The following is an 18,414-nucleotide window of genomic DNA, read 5'->3' on the forward strand; positions in this document are numbered from 1 at the left end:
AGGTAAAGCGCTTAGATTCCGATTTTCTCCGATCGGCTTTAGGCCTCATTCATACGTGGAAATAAATCGGATACATACTTTCGCATTCGCAATGTAAGCGGAGCGAACGGATATTCCCATCTTAAGTGTCGTGTGTCATTAAAAATGCGATGTTGACAAATGACATGAACTCAGGTGGACACCACCAGGGATTACATGACTCTTCTTTGCAGTGCAATGGAGGACGGCAGCTCCTCTTAGTGGTGTAATGTTAAAGTTTTATGTCTTGCTACGGAAATAAACCTCTAATATTGTATAATGATTTTGTCTGTGTCCATTGCATATTGCGGCATTTTACTTCCTCTGTGGTTTGGGTCAGTTTGTCTACCTTGAATTGTTTTGCCAAGTGTTTAATTTAAATGCAGATATCGAATACGAGTCTCTTTTTAAAAGATGATGTAAGCAGGTCGGCAAAAAAAATATCGGAATTGGGCATCAAGATTTGCAGTGTAAATCCAGTCTTGGTAAGGACAGTATTGATCTTTTTCTCTTTTTATTGACAGGATTTGAACACGGTGGCATTTAGATTCAAGGATAAGGAGCGTCCACGTGGATACACATCTAAAGTGGCCGGATTACTGCACGTAGGTGTCTATGATGATAGACTTGATAGGTTATCACCATTGCGGCATTCCCATTGACAGCGTCCCTATGCTGTATTCAATGCTCCCTAGTCCTTTGCCATCGCATCATCAGTAAAGAAATGGGTCACGCAGATTATAACAACATTAATATTGTAATATACTTTCAAATGTAAAATACACAAAATATTTGTCTACAAAACACACATTATGTATCTTACAAATGTAATGAAAACTTGTGTTTAACTCATTCTCCTCCAGCCATTTATTGTAAAGTTGGCCACCAACATTTTTTGTAATTTTCGCAAAATGCCTTCCAGGAAAATATTTTTCTAAAAATATATAAGTATATACAAATATATCAAATAAAAGAATGGACCTTCTACTTTCAAACAAACAAAGAAACAAACAAAATGGGGTAAAAAACATTACATTCTATCTATATCTTTTTTCTGCTTAGAAATTCTTAAATATGGGTATTTTCCTTTAAAATATTATTTTAAGCAAAAAGCTGAAATAATGGCATTTTTGTGAAGGAATTTTGTTAGAGTTCAGATTCAGAATGATTATCCAAACCTACATGGAATTTTAAATGAGTAAATAACATTTTGGCTTCAGGATTTTTTTTTCATAAATTGGGTAGATGGATATTGCAGTTTTTTTATGCAAATGTTATCTCTTAAATGACGAGAACTCTTTCCCCGCCATTGACAAGTTAATATTATATGCTTGTATAATTATTTGACTCTTGCAGCTATCAATTGACTATTAACAGACTTTTAACACCTCCACCTTTATTATGTAAACCAAAAATAAATGTATTTGGCCACATTCACTGAGATAAAAGTTAAAGGGCACCTATTATGCAAAATGAGACAAGTTAGGGCATAAATGCGTGTTAGCAGTTTGTGAGCATAATCAATCTACAATGAAAAAATCCACCCACTCCTCCATTACACATCTCTTGTTAATGTGATGTCACACTGATAAAGCCTCACCCATGACCACTGACTGACAGTCCTGCATTACCATAGTTTCCACCCTTAGTTGTATGCTGCCCTCCATGTCTCAATAGTTAGATATTATGATCTCAGACTATTTACCGAAATCCGATGCATTTTAAATTAAAACATTTTTGGTACGGGATTGAGGAGCAGTAGCTCATTTGTATTTAAAGGTACAGACATGAATACACATTTTTGCTCCCATTATCCAATTATTACTCGAGGCACATGTTTGTTAGTTTAAATTTTTAGAAAGAGATCAGATATAATAAACAAACACACCCTGATTATGTGTCTAACGCTGAAATCTTCTTCTCTGTATGTCAGTACTATCCGCTGGAGGAGGTGTTAGCTGCCGAATACTTGCTGGAGGAGTTCAGGCCTGATCTCATTGAGATGGTGCTTGATAAACTGAGACCAGAGAACGTCAGGTGAGCATAAACGCACATGCAAGGGTTTGCACTTCTGTAATGCATCCAATAGTTTTTTATTATTTAATCACGTGAATAAGTGTAATGGTGCTTGCAACTTTGAACATGGCCATCCCCCCCCATAACACCCCAAAGTTATTGCAGTGAGTTCTGCACCTCATTTTTCTTAGAAGGTGGGCCAAAAAGAACAAAATTTTTACATTTTCCAAGTATGTGGGCCTTTGAATCAAAGCTTAGTAACTGAAAGTAGTAGATGTGGAATTGCTTTGGAAATAAAAGAGGGAAAGTGTCAGTGCGTAGCTTATGTCATGGTATTTTGGCAGTTCATTGGCAGCACCAAAAACCATTGCTGTGGATAAACTCCTTTGACCTGAAAGACGTTTCATTTCACCTGGGGATAAGATTACATTGATCCATCAAAGAGCCACAGAAGGAGCTTCGTATGTGAACGTTTGGAAAGCAAACATCGGTGCCTTTCATGTATCGCTGCTTGGGGCTCAAATTGGTTACAGTCTTTTATATCGGTTTTTGAAGAGTGCTTTGAGATGGTGTCGTCTTACTGTGTTTGTTGGAAGAATCCCATTTCAGCTTCTAACTTATATGAAAAAGCTTTTCAAATTCAATTTCCTTTCCAGCTTTGAAAGCACAGCGCCCCTCTGTTCAGACCGCATCTCAATTTTTGACCGTCACCCGTTTCGGGAAGAAGGAACGCTGATATACCAGCACTGAGCTTGTAGGGTTTTCCTGTATTGTCATTATACCAGCTCATTCCAAATTTATTACTTAGAAATTATTACATCACTGACTAAAATAATGAGTAAAAAATAAGCAAAGAAAGTATACCTGGGCCTTTAGTCTCAGCGTTTGCTATTTTGTAGCACATTGTTACCGTGGGTTCACACCAGCCGCGTTTGAGGCGTCAAAATTCGTGTATACCGTGTCTAGTTTGCCGCTTGAACATTTTGAGTTTACTTGCTTCATTCACGTGTGAAATTCTAGTTATCTAGACATTCACGTGGAAATTCCCGTCGTGGGAGGGGCTTCTGTGACTATGCTCGCTTTCAGTAATCACGTCACTACTAGACCAAGCTCCTGATTGGTTAACGCAGTGTGTTTTTCTGCCAAAGTTCAAAATTTTCAACTTGCGCATTTCCTGTGGCAACGCTCAATTCGCACGAACGATGCGAAATCACGTCTGCCGAGCGACACGCCTCATTCGTGCCGCGAGACCTCCAGACGCGCATCAGTGCGTCTTAACATTGACTTAACATTGAAATCACTCGCGCTCTACCGCGGCTGGTGTGAATGCAGCATAAAGGGCTCGTTATAGTCGTGCGTAGGTCCTACGGCGTAGGTTCCTCGTCGGGTTTCATTTATACTTTTGCGTCGACGTGCAAACACGCGCGCAGACCGCTGGTAGGCAGTATCCACGCGTGTTACCACTGTAGTAGCGCGAACGTCAAAGAAGAAGTTTAGCAAGTTAACCCACAAACGAAGAAGAAACAGCAACTTGTTGTGTATAATTTGAGAAGAGCAGCAATGATGGAAGTAAATAAACAACTACTTTTGATGCAGTTTGAGTTAAATCACCCCTCAACTTGGCTCATCTTTGTTTTCACCGTCACAAACAGAAATACCTATGACGCAGTTTTTTTTTACCTGATGGGAGGGATTCTGGTGGACCAATCACAGCGCTTGCGGCCCGCGTAGATCTGACGCACTGTTAAAATTTTTGTGAGGTGCGCGTCAGACTACGCACAGGCTACGGATAACCTATGGCGTAGAACCTACGCACGACTAAAAATCGGGCTTTAGTCTTACACCCCCTTAAGACCACTAGGGACTGGCAGTAGAAGAGCAATGCAATCTCATTTATTTCAATGAAAACTTTGCGACTTCCGGTGACACGAGCGAACGTGACCATCAGTGACCGGATAGACGTGTCCAGCCATTAACTTATGCAAATGATAAGCGATTTTCGGGAGCGACTACCAATGGGAGCGAAGCAATGTTGTTCACGTCTTCCTTCTCTCGTCAGTTACTGGAGTGGATGGTACTTGTTGTTTATGACAACCAGATTTAGAAATGCCTCATTGAAAGAAACTGGCGTCCATAATTTGTGTGCACTGCCAGATTTTTGTACTTTGAACGCATAGGTTGTGCATGCACGTACAGAAGAAAATAGTATGTAGCCCTGGTCGAACGTCTGTCAAATAAACTATACTTTGCAAGGCTGTGTGTTGGACCATGCGTGGACGTTTGCCTACACGTAAAAAACAGACTATACTCTGGGCTTTATATTACATCTTTAGCAGTGTGTGATGGACTAATTTTGGAAACGGTGCTGAGGCTTTTAAACGAAATCTATTTTAGGCTCTATTATGCAATTGATTGATGCAGGTGAGTCAGGTTTAGCAGGTCATTGTACCAACAGTCCTCTATTGATTTAAATCTTCCAGAAAAAAACATTGATATTTAGCATCTTTCTGGAAACTCTTTGATTGACGTCATGACCACAATGCCCAATCTACTTACTGAGGTCTGGAGATGCACGGCCCATATTTTCTTCTATGAGAGATGTCATTGTGTGTTTGATGAAGTAATCTGATCGAATGTTTTTCTTTTTTTTAGGGTTGCTGTTGTCTCCAAATCATTTGAAGGACAGACTGACAAGACAGAAGAGTGGTATGGGACTCAATATAAACAGGAAGCCATTTCTGATGAGGCTCTTAAGGTGAGATCTATTAATATTTTTAGTGCATTTCTAACTAAGTGGGTTTGTTTGTTTTTTCTTTTGAGTGTTTTTTGTGTCTAATCTGAGTCTAATGACCGTGTTTTAGAAATGGCAAGGCGCAGACCTCAATGGAAAGTTCAAACTGCCAATGAAGAATGAATTTATTCCAACCAACTTTGAGATCTATCCTCTTGAAAAGGATCCCCCTTCCATCCCAACTTTGATCAAGGTATATTTGATTATTTGTCAATGGTCAAAAGTGACTTCAGTTCAAACTTTGAACACATTTCCAGCTGTTTTTCTCTTGTGTCTTTTCCTAGAACACGGCAATGAGCAAAATTTGGTTCAAACAGGATGACAAGTTTTTCCTGCCCAAGGCTTGCTTAAACTTTGAGTTCTTCAGGTAGGTTCCCAGAGTTTATCACCATCAATGTCATCACTTTGAGTTTGTGTTTGTATATAGTGCCATAAATGCAATACATACTTGTTTCACAACATTTCAGCCAGGGTCTTGCTGAAGATTTGACATTGTCGAAGTGTTTTAGCGAACGAACGAACGGCTGGGACAATAAATCGTGCAATTCTGTTTGCTATGCTTCACAATGTATCCAAAAGCCAGATGGCGCTCTCGTGCAGAAACTCAATATGCACCCCTGAAGAAGTACAATTTACATGCGCAGCTCCACAAAATGCGTATGAGTATATTTATATCGCTGTTCATCAAACCTTTTCAGGTATTTAATAAAGGTTATGTATAATGATTGTTTGACGACTGTTGCTTTGTCAAATTCATGTTATGAACGACTCAAACTCACAGTAATTTAAGATTGATAGAATGATTATCACGAAATCCAGACTTAAAAAGTGTCCAGAGTCAGATTTTTTTTAAAAGCAATTGAAGCCATTTTTTTGCACATATAAGATTAAGGTCTGAACTTACTATATCCATTATTTTTAGATGATTTAAAAATTATTTCCTAAAGAATTATTTACTTTTTTTAGATTATCAAAAATTATCATTACCGCAACATGATATTACATTAAATATATGCATTTACAAACTCATGTTTCGGTAATGAGAACTACAAAGTTGACTAGGTACTATGACAAACAAAATTTAACTTTTATCTGGAAAGAAAAAATAAGAACTGCTACCTGGTAGCCATCTTGAATGTCACCGTTAATTATGTCCCTTCAAACATTTTTTTTTAAAATGTAAGTTCATTGAGGGCTTAAACAATGATTAAAAATTGTTGCGGAGGATGAAAAAATTGGTTTTGGACACATTTTTATTCCTTATTAATGTCTCTACATTTACCAATGATCACCAAATACCACATGTTTCTTTACTGTAAATGTTTATAGTATAACATGCACTGAAGCTTTTTATTTTTTAGATTTTTTAATTATAAATTTTTCCATGTCAGAGAACCCAAATCCAGTCATGGACACGTTGCAGTAATGAAAATTTTCCCCGTACATGTGGAAAAAACAACGTGTACGTGAAGAGATGTTTGTAACTGTATGCTTCTTATTTTGATACTCTTACTTTGCATTTACTTTTTTATCAAAATGTTTCATGACACCTGATAAGTCTAAGTTCGATAGAATCACCCCTTTGGGATTGATATTAGACTGGCATTATTGGTATGAATCATGACTAATCATCCCAGCCTTCTGTTGTTGAAACGATCCCAGTTCATGCAAGTCTTCAAAAATGACTAAAAACACTTATGTATGCCACGTGATGTCTGAATGTTTTAATACACATGAGGGCACCATTTTCACACGTTTGCGTTTTGTATTTGCTTTTAGAAAGCATTACTTTTAAACTAAATTCGAGCTGCGACTAACGATTATTTTCATAATCGATTGATCGAAAATTTTGATTTAATCGGCTAATCGGATAAAAAAACGAAGTATCTACTAAATTCGATTTTTACTTATAGCTAAATCGAATGATTTATTGACTAAATGGTCAGACTGTAAAGGTCTTCGTATTGTATTAAATTTACTAATAAAGGGTGCATAATGTTTGCATCAATACTGATGTATCAGCCTATAGACGGTTTTATCAGGCGCACGTGCGGTGACGCGATTATGCGTCTGCTCCGAACTTTACTTCCGGTTTCTGTTTCTTGTTTAATGGTCTGACTAGTTGCTGAAACTGAACTCCTAAACAAATACCTCCTTGAAAATAACAAATGTTTTGGTTTCCTAGGTAATCTATGTGTTGTTTATTTTGCTTGTTATATATAAATAAATTGCTTTAAATTGTAATTTTTTATTCGCGGAGTTTACCAGAAGTTGATGGTGTTTTCCACGAAAGCCGCTTGTTTATGATGCTGAAACGTCTATTGGCTGCAAACATTTACAGCTGTTTTAGTTATTGGAAAAATTGTTTTATTGTGAACTGGATTTCTTGATATTTTGTTTAAGGCTTTCAAACAAAATTAAAGTTTGTGTTTACATAATTTGTGTGCACTGTATGTGTAATTATGTATTTACAAATACACACATGTATAAATTTAGATTTTTTTTATTTATAGAATTTGTTTTATTTATATAAAATATACACATAAAATGTTTCTTAAATATGTCCATGAATGTTTGTGTATTTATATATATACATAATAATTACATGCACACACATATTATGCAAACACAAACTTTTATTTTGTATGCTATTAAACGTTTGAAAGCTTTAATTTTGATTGAAATCATCATTTGTATTTTCTCCACAGCCCATTTGCATACGTGGACCCGTTGCATTGTAACATGGCGTATTTGTACCTTGAGCTGCTCAAGGACTCCTTGAACGAGTATGCATATGCAGCCGAGCTAGCCGGCTTGAACTATGACCTCCAAAATACCGTCTATGGGATGTATGTAAGTATTCTCGCCACTGCCACGCAACATTCTCCTCGTGTGAGAAACTCGGTCCGACTTCCCGCAGAAATATACCTGTGTTTGTGTCTCTACATAGCAGATCCTCTTATTCTTTCGGTTTGTAGGCGTAGATTAGCGCCGGAGCTGAGGCTGCATATCCATACTCTGTCTGTGGTCCCTTTCAATCCAGTATCTTTGTCATGTTTAAAAAAAAAACTTATCATGCAAACATCACTCCATTTGTTTGTTTTCCCCCCTTTTTCCATGCTGGTAGTCGCTACCTATATGCAGACCCGCTGCACTGCAACATGACATACCTGTTTCTCAGATTGTTGAAGGATGATTTGAGAGAGTATACATATGCAGCCCGCCTGGCAGGGTTGGTCTATGACATATCCTCAGCAATGAATGCCATCCTTGTAAGTATGGAGATTAGCCCCACCCCTTTCTGCGAGAGAGGTGTGGTTCTGGGAGGAGGGTGGAGCTTGAGGCTTTGAAGTTTGCAGGTTTGCTTTTGCCTGGTTTAAATCTGCTTTTGCTGAGTGGTGGTGAGAAACTTAAACTAGCCTAGTAAACATCAAACTTGAGGTTAGTCATCGAGAGCGGATTGTGTCGATTGTGATGACAGGACCGCGTTAAAGTGATCTCCTCCATCGCTGTGTGATTAATAAACGCATGCTATGTCTGTTTGAACACTTTCTTCCGACTTCTACATACACATTCACTGCATGATGGTTGTCTTTGTGCAACTCGAGCAATCTTGCTGTTTGTCTTTGTGTTCAAGATTTCTGTGGCGATATGTTGTGTGTTTGTCTAGGGAAGCTTCTGTGAATTGACATTTTGTTATGAGTCAAATGTGATACGAAGAGATTTGTTTTTGAGTACAATCAGCATTCGGGTCTCTGTTTTTATTAGGCAATTCACTGTTGTCTGTGTTTTTTGTGTGTCAGTTGTCAGTGAAGGGTTATAATGACAAACAGCACATCCTGCTAAAGAAGATTATGGAGAAGATGGCCACGTTCGAGATCGACGAGAGACGCTTTGATATCATTAAGGAAGCGGTAAGACAGAAACCCATATCAGATGTTGTGATAGATTTCTACAAATCATTTCCTCTCATTTTTTTTAAGTATTATGGTGAATTTAATTATGCTTTTAAACTATAAGTTAGGATTTAGTTTTTAATCATGTTTAGTACATTTTCCATTTTAATCTATCTAAACCAAAGATCTCCAGCATTTTTGTGATGAAGGGCTACCACAATGTATAAAATAATCTGGAGGGCTACTTTTACTTTTATATAGTCTAATCAAAACATTTTTGTTTTACTTGTAGACTTGTTTTTTTATGTCCATCATTTATTAAAGGATCATTGTTTAAAATGTTAACATGCATAAAAAAGCCGCGGGCACCATGTTGGAAGACCTCTGATCTAAACCATCAGATAAAGTTGCAAAAAAAGTGAACCAATTCAATTTTCTGGTTTTCCCATGTTCTTCTTAAAACAATTTTATTTACCGTAGTTTCATCTGTCCATTTTTTCCCAGTAGTGTTGTGGAGTGTCAATGTGGTCTTTGCCAAACTTGGGCATGCTGCAAAAATTATTTTTTTTGAGAGCAGTGGCTTTCTTTGTGGTGTCCGTACATCACGGGTCTCCAACATTGTGCCCGTGGGCACCACGTTGCCCACACAGAGTCTGTGACTTGCCCGCCAAAGCACATTCCATTAATAACCTAAATTTTAATATTTATTTATTTCAATATTTTTTATATTCGATCGGCTTCTTTTATTCATGTTAACATTTTAAACAATGATAAAACCTATAAACAAGTAAAATAAAATAAAATCAACAACAAACAAAAAAAGGTTTAAGTAGACTACATCTAAAAAGTAGCCCTCCAGATTATTTTATACATTGTGGTAGTCCTTGTTCACAAAAAGGTTGGAGACCCCTGCCTTGCATACCATGCCTGTTCAATGTTTTAAGTGTGGTTAGGGTTGCCACTGTATTTATTTGTCCCGTACGGGACGTCCCGCGTCTGCTACGCTTGATCAAACCAGTGACTGATACAACAGGCTTCGACTTCATGTGGCGCCACAACGATAGGCAGATAACATTAAAATCCCACGAGAGCGATTCGAGAAATCCTACTGAAGCCACAATCGAAATGCTCTCGTGGTACTTTGATGTCATCCAGTTTCAGTCCTTGCGGTGCCACAAGCAGCAGCAGTGCTGATCACGACACCTTTTATCCAATCACAGATTCCCAGCACATTCAGTACACGTTTAAGAGGGTCAAATAATACGATTTTATGTTTGCTTTTTTATATAGTCCGTTACTTAGCTGTTTGTATAAGATCGGCATAGTTACAAAGTTTGGTCTCAATTCTGAAGAGATCGTTGATCCAGACCTGCCTAAAACGCATCTGTAGGATTTAATCATTTTCAACTTTACTAGGACAAAGTTGGCAACCCTAAGTGTGGTTGACTCATGAATGGAGATGTTAACCAGCTTCAATTAATCTTTTTTTCCTCTTTGAGCTTTATTCAGCTTTGTGCATTTTAAAGTGATCCTCCAGTTCTATCGAGGGTTTGCCACATTAACATATCATCTCCATTTTATAGACAAATTGTCTGACTGTGGACGGATGAATATCTAAAGTCTTTGAGATACGCTTTCCATATCTTCCACCTTTGCTTATAGATCTTTTTGGCCAGGCACGGCTCACATGACCAATTTATGCAGAAAACCAAAAATATTAAAATAGTTCCCTTTCTTCAGCTGTATCTGCCTATGGGTCAATGACAAAACAAGCTCCTAAAAACCTTTTTTATTCTTTTGAAAATGTGTGTTATGCATATTTTTGAGTCAGGAACAATATTAATTGATCCACATTTCAGTACATTTTAATGATTTGTTTTCCACAACATTTTGGTATCCCCATTCAAAAAACTGTCAAGTGGTACAACCAATCATTGTCTATTTGCCAGAAATTTTTTAATCGTCCTTGTGTCATATGCTGATTGTTTGTTAATTTCATTGTGTCATTTAAAATAATAATCCTGAAAAAAGTGTACCCAAACAAATTTAACATTAAAGGTGTAGCTGAGGATTTTCTTGAATTTTAGAAAAGAACCGCCTTCTCCACTTTTTAAAAAAATGCAATTGCGCAACACTCCTGATTGACAACTAGGAGGACCAATAGTCTTGATTATCCACCCGGAAAAAGAAAATCCTCCGCAATACCTTTAAGAACAGGGCTCGAAATTGCGACTGTTTTGGTCGCATATGCGACCAAAATTTAATCTGTGCGACCTTAAAATATATTTGGGAGCATTTGTGCGACTGCCCCTTTTTTGTTGTGGTGTGACTAGATTTAGATTGTGTATGTTGTGTGCTGTTCCAGGTTCAGCATTCTCTCCAACATTACATAACCAATTCACCTTTAAGTTCTTGCGTTTAATGAAGAGCGCAGATTGGCTAATATGAATGTCAATCATTCCTTGTTGCCATGCTACGTTGGTATGCAAAGCGCGAAAATGTGAAAAAACGAACCGCGAGCATGAAGAGATTGAGAACTAGGCGACAACAGCCAATGTTACTACTGTATTAATTCATAACGACGGTCCGGATTTAAATGCAACTTCACCACCGGAAAATAAGGCTTAACGTTAAACCTTTCGGAGAGAGTGGCTTAAAGATCACGAGTGGCTCTGTTATGAAAATGACTCGATGTTACTGTGTTTACTGTAAATCCTGTGAAACGGAGGTTGCAGGTAAAACGGCGTTGGTGGCGGAATCCACACATTTTAAGCGCGAGACCTTGGTTAAACATGGCGAAAGTGCCAAAAACACAAGAATTGTCGTGACAAATGTGTTCATTATTGATGGAGACACCGACCTGTCTATCAAATAGTGTTTAATGATGTATGTGCGCATCCTGCTTCAGGGACATCCGACAGACATCCTTGTATTCCATGTTGAGGTGGAACACGACAATGCTGATGGTATGTTGTTAAAAACATTGCCTATTTAGTTGAAATATCATCCTGGTAATGCAGTTATCAATACCAATATATATTAGCCTTCTATATTAGGGTCACTTTTGTAATGTCACCTTCAATCAGTGTTTTACGTGTTTGCTAGATTTTCTATTGTAATCATATTTGTGTTTCCTGTAATTGTTAAATTATTATTGCTGCTATATTATTTAAACAGCATTTGGGTATTATTTTAGTAATCTATGCAGCAAAAATAACAAATTTCAAATCTTGGCCATAGGATGTGTAAAGCCCAGTTGTGGTGTTTAATTTTTTATAAAATAAATCTATTCACTTTATAATACATTGTAGTTGTGGTGCTTCATAATTTTTGGATGAGTGCGCCTAAATTTTTGCTGGTGCTCCTAACTCTTTAAAGTTGGGAGCACCAGTGCTACCAAATAAAAAAGTTAATTTTGAGCCCTGTATAAATTAAAGAACAGTAATTTTAAAAACAAGTATAACATCAATTACAGACAACCATAGCTTGTAAAATTATTAGCTTATTAAAATTATTTATCTTAATGGTTTTTATAGCAGTACCCTTTTACTTTTTGGTTGCACCACCTGACCTCAGTAATACATTTACATTTAACTTCTACTTGAATATTGATATAACCTTTTGCCTGTGATATCAAATTTATAAAAATACTTTTTAAATACAATTAAAATAAAATCAAAAGCATTTTTCTAGTTCGGTTGTACCACCTGACATAGAAAGTGTACCAGGCTATCAATTACATTAAAGTTGCTATTATTTTTAGCATTTGGTAGAAATCTACAGTCACTGGATGATGTTATATCGTGTTTACTATTTATATTTGTTAACAACTTTATAATTGTGGTTGTACCACCTAGACATTTGAAAACATCTGAATCGTTGGACAAAAGTTTTTCAGTTATCTCAACATCCCAACAACTACTGATATTCCTGAAATCCAGCTTCAAACATAAAATAATGCTAAAGTATCTTATTTTGAGAGAGTTGCCCCATTTGCCATTTTACAAATAATTGTATTATTTATAATAAAAAAAATGCACTGTTGTTTGTATGTTTTGCAGTATATGAGGTCTCTGAATAACTTCCGTGCCGAGCAGCCCCACCAGCACGCCATGTATTACTTGCGTCTGCTCATGACAGAGGTGGCTTGGACCAAAGATGAACTCAAAGATGCTCTGGATGGTGAGATAATCCCATCCGCTCTGTGAATGTGTCAATGAGCAATGTTTTAATGCTGTTGGTGATAGTAGTGCTGAGAATGTGACTGTTTTTCAGACGTGACGCTGCCTCGCCTCAAGGCGTTCATTCCTCAGCTGTTGTCACGGTTACACATTGAAGCCCTGCTGCACGGCAACATCACCAAACAGGTTGGTTTGATAACCATTTTTAGGACGGATGTCCTATCCAAAGTTTGATGTTAGCAGGTCTATAGTGATTGATTGTTTGTCTTTTTTCTCCAGTCTGCTCTGGGCATGATGCAGATGCTGGAGGACACTCTCATTGAGCATGCTCACACCAAGCCCCTACTACCGAGTCAGCTGATTCGCTACAGGGAGGTGCAGGTTCCTGATGGTATGTAATTAATATCATGCAAGCCATACACCAAATACACAATGTGTTAACACCCACCGTCTCGTACTCTTGGGGGTAAGGGGCGGCATGGGGCACCCGCGACAAAATCTGTTTGCATGACCCGTCAAATTGTTTTATGTCATCATGTGGTCAGTTAATCTACTGCTGGGATAAATAAGTTTGACATGACTATATATTTCATAAGGTCCATGATATTTGTGTTTGTTTGTGTATGTGTGTGTGTTTGTCATGGTTCTTGTGTTTAAGTCCAGTTCTCTGTGGTTATCAGGTGGTTGGTTTGTTTACCAGCAGAGGAACGAGGTTCATAATAACTGTGGGATTGAGATTTACTATCAGACGGACATGCAGAACACTCATGAAAACATGATGCTTGAGCTCTTCTGTCAGATCATCTCAGAGCCGTGCTTTAACACGCTTCGCACCAAAGAACAACTCGGTAAAGTATAACACACAAACATTGGTGTGAAAAGCTTAAAATTACATTTATTTCATGAATTAAATTATTGGATCATTTTGTGTCCATCTGTCCGTCCAGGTTACATAGTGTTCAGCGGCCCTCGCAGGGCCAACGGTGTGCAGGGTTTGCGATTCATCATCCAGTCTGAGAAAGCTCCTCATTACCTGGAGTCTCGCGTGGAGGCCTTTCTCAAAACCATGGAGAAGAGCGTAGATGAGATGGAAGAGGAAGCGTTTCAGAAACACATTCAGGCTTTGGCCATCCGCCGTCTGGACAAACCTAAGAAACTGGCCGCAGAGTGTGCCAAGTACTGGGGCGAGATCATCTCTCAGCAGTATAATTTTGACAGGGGTGAGAGTCACCGCTTCGATGAAGCAGACCTTATGAACTCCAGATAGTGTCCAGCATTGAAGTTCTTGCTTTTTTATAATCATCTTTTCTGTTTGGATCTAGATAACATTGAAGTGGCTTATCTGAAGACGCTGACTAAAGAACAAATTATGCAGTTTTTCAGGGTAAGTCATGATCTGTTTATTGCTTTGTCACATTTTGAAACAAATGCTTATTTTGCATTAAAATCACAACTAAACTTGCATTTTCAGTGCTTGCAATGCAGCAAAAGAATAGCACTAAAGTTTTGGATGCGCTTTCTAAGAAGCGATTTTTTTTTTTTAAAGTTGTAAGAAGCGATTTTAAGCTGTTTTAAGAAGCGATATTAATCATTTGTATAAAGCGATTTTATGAATTTTATAAAAAAAAAGGTTTTTAAAAGGCCATTTTAAGCATTTTTAAGAAGCGATTTGAATGATTTTTAAGAAGTGATTTGAATAAGTGTTTTCATAAATTTTTAAGAAGCGGTTTTCAGATGTTTTAAGAAGTGGTTTTAAGAAGCGATATTAATCATTTGAATAAAGCGATTTTATCAATTTTAAAGAAACAATTATAATTATTAAAAAAAAAAGATTTTATGGATTTAAAAAAAGGTTTTTAAAAGGCCATTTTAGCATTTTTAAGAAGTGATTTGAATAAGCGTTTTTCATGAATTTTTAAGAAGCGATTATAAGAAGTTGTAAGAAGTGGTTTTAAGAAGCGATTTTATGAATTTTAAAGAAGCAATTAGAATTATTTTAAAAAACGATTTTATGAATTTTAAAGAAACAATTATAATTATAAAAAAAAGATTTTGTGGATTTAAAAAAAGGTTTTAAAAGGCCATTTTAAGCATTTTTAAGAAGCGATTTGAATAAGTGTTTTCATGAATTTTTAAGAAGCGTTTTTAAGAAGTGGTTTTAAAAAGTTGTTAGAAGCATTTTTCAGATGTTTTAAGAAGTGGTTTTAAGAAGCGATATTAATCATTTGTATGAAGCGATTTTATGAATTTTAAAGTAACAATTATAATTATTTAAAAAAAAAAAGATTTTAAAAATGCCATTTTAAGCATTTTTAAGAAGCGATTTGAATGATTTTTAAGAAGTGATTTGAATAAGCGTTTTTCATGAATTTTTAAGAAGCAATTATAAGAAGTTGTAAGAAGTGGTTTTAAGAAGCGATTTTATGAATTTTAAAGAAGCAATTAGAATTATTTTAAAAAACGATTTTATGAATTAAAAAAAAACTAAACGTTTTACAAGTTTTTTAAAGGCCATTTTAAGCCTTTAAGCAATTTGAATGATTTTTAGAAGTGATTTGAATAAGCGTTTTCATGAATTTTTAAGAAGCAGTTTTAAGAAGTGGTTTTAAAAAGTTGTTAGAAGCATTTTTCAGATGTTTTAAGAAGTGGTTTTAAGAAGCGATATTAATCATTTGTATGAATCGATTTTATGAATTTTAAAGAAACAATTATAATTATTTAAAAAAAAAAGATTTTAAAAAGGCCATTTTAAGCATTTTTAAGAAGCGATTTGAATGATTTTTAAGAAGTGATTTGAATAAGTGTTTTCATAAATTTTTAAGAAGCGGTTTTAAGAAGTGGTTTTAAAAAGTTGTAAGAAGCATTTTTCAGATGTTTTAAGAAGTGGTTTTAAGAAGCGATATTAATCATTCGAATAAAGCGATTTTATCAATTTTAAAGAAACAATTATAATTATAAAAAAAAAGATTTTATGGATTTAAAAAAAGGTTTTTAAAAGGCCATTTTAAGCATTTTTAAGAAGTGATTTAAATAAGCGTTTTTCATGAATTTTTAAGAAGCGATTATAAGAAGTTTTAAGAAGTGGTTTTAAGAAGCGATTTTATGAATTTTAAAGAAGCAATTAGAATTATTTAAAAAAAACGATTTTATGAATTTTAAAGAAACAATTATAATTATAAAAAAAAAAGATTTTGTGGATTAAAAAAAAAGGTTTTTAAAAGGCCATTTTAAGCATTTTTAAGAAGCGATTTGAATGATTTTTAAGAAGTGATTTGAATAAGTGTTTTCATGAATTTTTAAGAAGCGGTTTTAAGAAGTGGTTTTAAAAAGTTGTTAGAAGCATTTTTCAGATGTTTTAAGAAGTGGTTTTAAGAAGCGATATTAATCATTTGTATGAAGCGATTTTATGAATTTTAAAGAAACAATTATAATTATTTTTAAAAAAAAGATTTTAAAAATGCCATTTTAAGCATTTTTAAGAAGCGATTTGAATGATTTTTAAGAAGTGATTTGAATAAGCGTTTTTCATGAATTTTTAAGAAGCAATTATAAGAAGTTGTAAGAAGTGGTTTTAAGTAGCCTGGTTTGCCAGACCTACATCAAGATGTAAGGTCTGGCAACTCTTCACACAAACGGCTCAATGGAAGGGGCGGGATATAAGGTTGTCCCTCAAAATGCCTCTGCACGCAATAGGATAGCGCTATGACCAATCAGAGCAACGAAGAAGGTGACGTAGTTACCGTAACCAGTCGGCAAAGCTCCAAACACATCTTTCTTGCTTAAAAAGGACTTCAGTAGGGTTATTTGCTCTTCTCTCAAAGAAAAATATAAGTCCAAGTCCTCCAGAGTCGCGGCCAAAGCCGCTTCAAAAGAAAGCTGTTCGCCAGCAGCAGCAGCCATTCTTTGTTTTCAAGTAGGAACCGTTGCAGCTCTGTCGTCATCATGTTAAGCCCGCCCCACAGACGCTACACACGATGTGATTGGCCTGACCAAATTTTGGTTTTTGGAGCTGTTAAGTGTATTGTGAGTGCCTAGACTAAACCCTGGCAGCAAATATATTTTGCGACCGCTAGGGTGCGTCTAGATTTCTAGGCTAGGTTTTAAGAAGCGATTTTATGAATTTTAAAGAAGCAATTAGAATTATTTAAAAAAACGATTTTATGAATTTTAAAGAAACAATTATAATTATAAAAAAAAGATTTTATGAATTTAAAAAAAACTAAACGTTTTACAAGTTTTTTAAAGGCCATTTTAAGCCTTTAAGCAATTTGAATGATTTTTAGAAGTGATTTGAATAAGCGTTTTCATGAATTTTTAAGAAGCAGTTTTAAGAAGTGGTTTTAAAAAGTGATTTTATGAGTTTTAAAGAAGCAATTAGAATTATTTTTTGAAGCGATTTTTTTTTTTTAAATGAATTTTAGAGAAATGGTCAAAAAAAGCCATTTTAAGCATTTTTAATAAGCATTTTGATTATTTTTTTAAGAAGTGATTTGAATAAGCTTTTTCATGAATTTTTAAGAAGCAATTTTAAGAAGTGGTTTTAAAAAGTTATAAAATAGCTTTTTACAACTTCTTAAAATTGCTTCCTTAAAATTCATGAAATAGTTAAAAAAATTCATGAAATCGCTTATTTAAGTCACTGCTGAAAAAAACTCTTAGACTTCTTAAAACGACATAAAATCGCTTCTTACAACTTCATAAAATCGCTTCTTAAAAATGCTTAAAATAGCTTTTTAAAAATCATTTAGACCGTTTCTTTAAAATTCATAAAATCGCTTTTTAAAACCACTTATTACAACTTTTAAGAAGCATTTTTTTGACGTTTTAAGAAGCGAATTTATGATGTTTTATGAAGTGGTCTTAAGAAAATCCCCTTTTTTTAAAACATCTTAAAACCACATTCCTTAAAACTTAAAATGGCTTCTAAAAATCTTAAAAACACTCAATGTTGCTACTTAACAGGTAGTCTAAAGGGAGCTTAAATTGGGATGATTTAATAGCAATTTTTAATAGCACCATAATATTTAAATCAACATATAAATGGCTTACTTATATATATATAAGTGTCTTTACATATTAAACTGGAAACATAAAAATATTGACAATTTGAAGTGGTGCTTCGCAAGTGCAGTGATAAATGTTGATAAAGAAATAAATGTAGAGCAAGTATCTCTCCTCTTTCTCTTCTGGTCACATGAGTTAATAGTGTTTGTTTTCTCCAGGACCTGTTGGCCATTGATGCACCCAGAAGACACAAAGTGTCCGTGCATGTGCTGTCCAGAGAGATGGACTCCTGTGAGTATCGACCACCTGATTGAACCGATTGATGCATCAAGACACAGATTTATTTATTGGTACTTTTTGGTGTTTTAACTGCAGGTCCACTGGTGGGTGAGTTTCCTGCTCAGAATGATGTCAACCTGGCTCCTGCACCTTCACTTCCTCAGGTACAATACATCTGTCATCCACCTGCCACATAAATGTAAATGTGAAGTTTTTATTGTATGTTGCT

At 35.6% G+C, this 18,414-nt stretch overlaps 1 protein-coding gene across 2 annotated transcripts in view; it reads left to right on the forward strand.

Annotated features, from left to right (window-relative positions):
* The window catches only part of ide (insulin-degrading enzyme), a 34,211-nt gene that overhangs the window by 12,742 nt on the left and 3,055 nt on the right, over positions 1–18,414 (forward strand). Inside the window, exons 11-25 of one of the 2 annotated variants that reach the window (XM_065296080.1) lie at positions 543–623; positions 1,952–2,055; positions 4,687–4,789; positions 4,896–5,018; positions 5,110–5,192; positions 7,534–7,678; positions 8,629–8,739; positions 12,783–12,903; positions 12,997–13,088; positions 13,182–13,293; positions 13,583–13,750; positions 13,850–14,122; positions 14,225–14,286; positions 18,125–18,197; positions 18,282–18,349. In XM_065296080.1, the coding sequence (XP_065152152.1) occupies positions 543–623; positions 1,952–2,055; positions 4,687–4,789; positions 4,896–5,018; positions 5,110–5,192; positions 7,534–7,678; positions 8,629–8,739; positions 12,783–12,903; positions 12,997–13,088; positions 13,182–13,293; positions 13,583–13,750; positions 13,850–14,122; positions 14,225–14,286; positions 18,125–18,197; positions 18,282–18,349 (1,719 nt within the window). Of the gene's footprint in view, positions 1–542; positions 624–1,951; positions 2,056–4,686; positions 4,790–4,895; positions 5,019–5,109; positions 5,193–7,533; positions 7,679–7,952; positions 8,098–8,628; positions 8,740–12,782; positions 12,904–12,996; positions 13,089–13,181; positions 13,294–13,582; positions 13,751–13,849; positions 14,123–14,224; positions 14,287–18,124; positions 18,198–18,281; positions 18,350–18,414 lie in introns of both variants that reach the window. The other variant, XM_065296081.1, reaches the window with a different exon arrangement.

This window comes from Paramisgurnus dabryanus, chromosome 20, assembly GCF_030506205.2.
Source record: "Paramisgurnus dabryanus chromosome 20, PD_genome_1.1, whole genome shotgun sequence".
NCBI lineage: Eukaryota > Metazoa > Chordata > Actinopteri > Cypriniformes > Cobitidae > Paramisgurnus > Paramisgurnus dabryanus.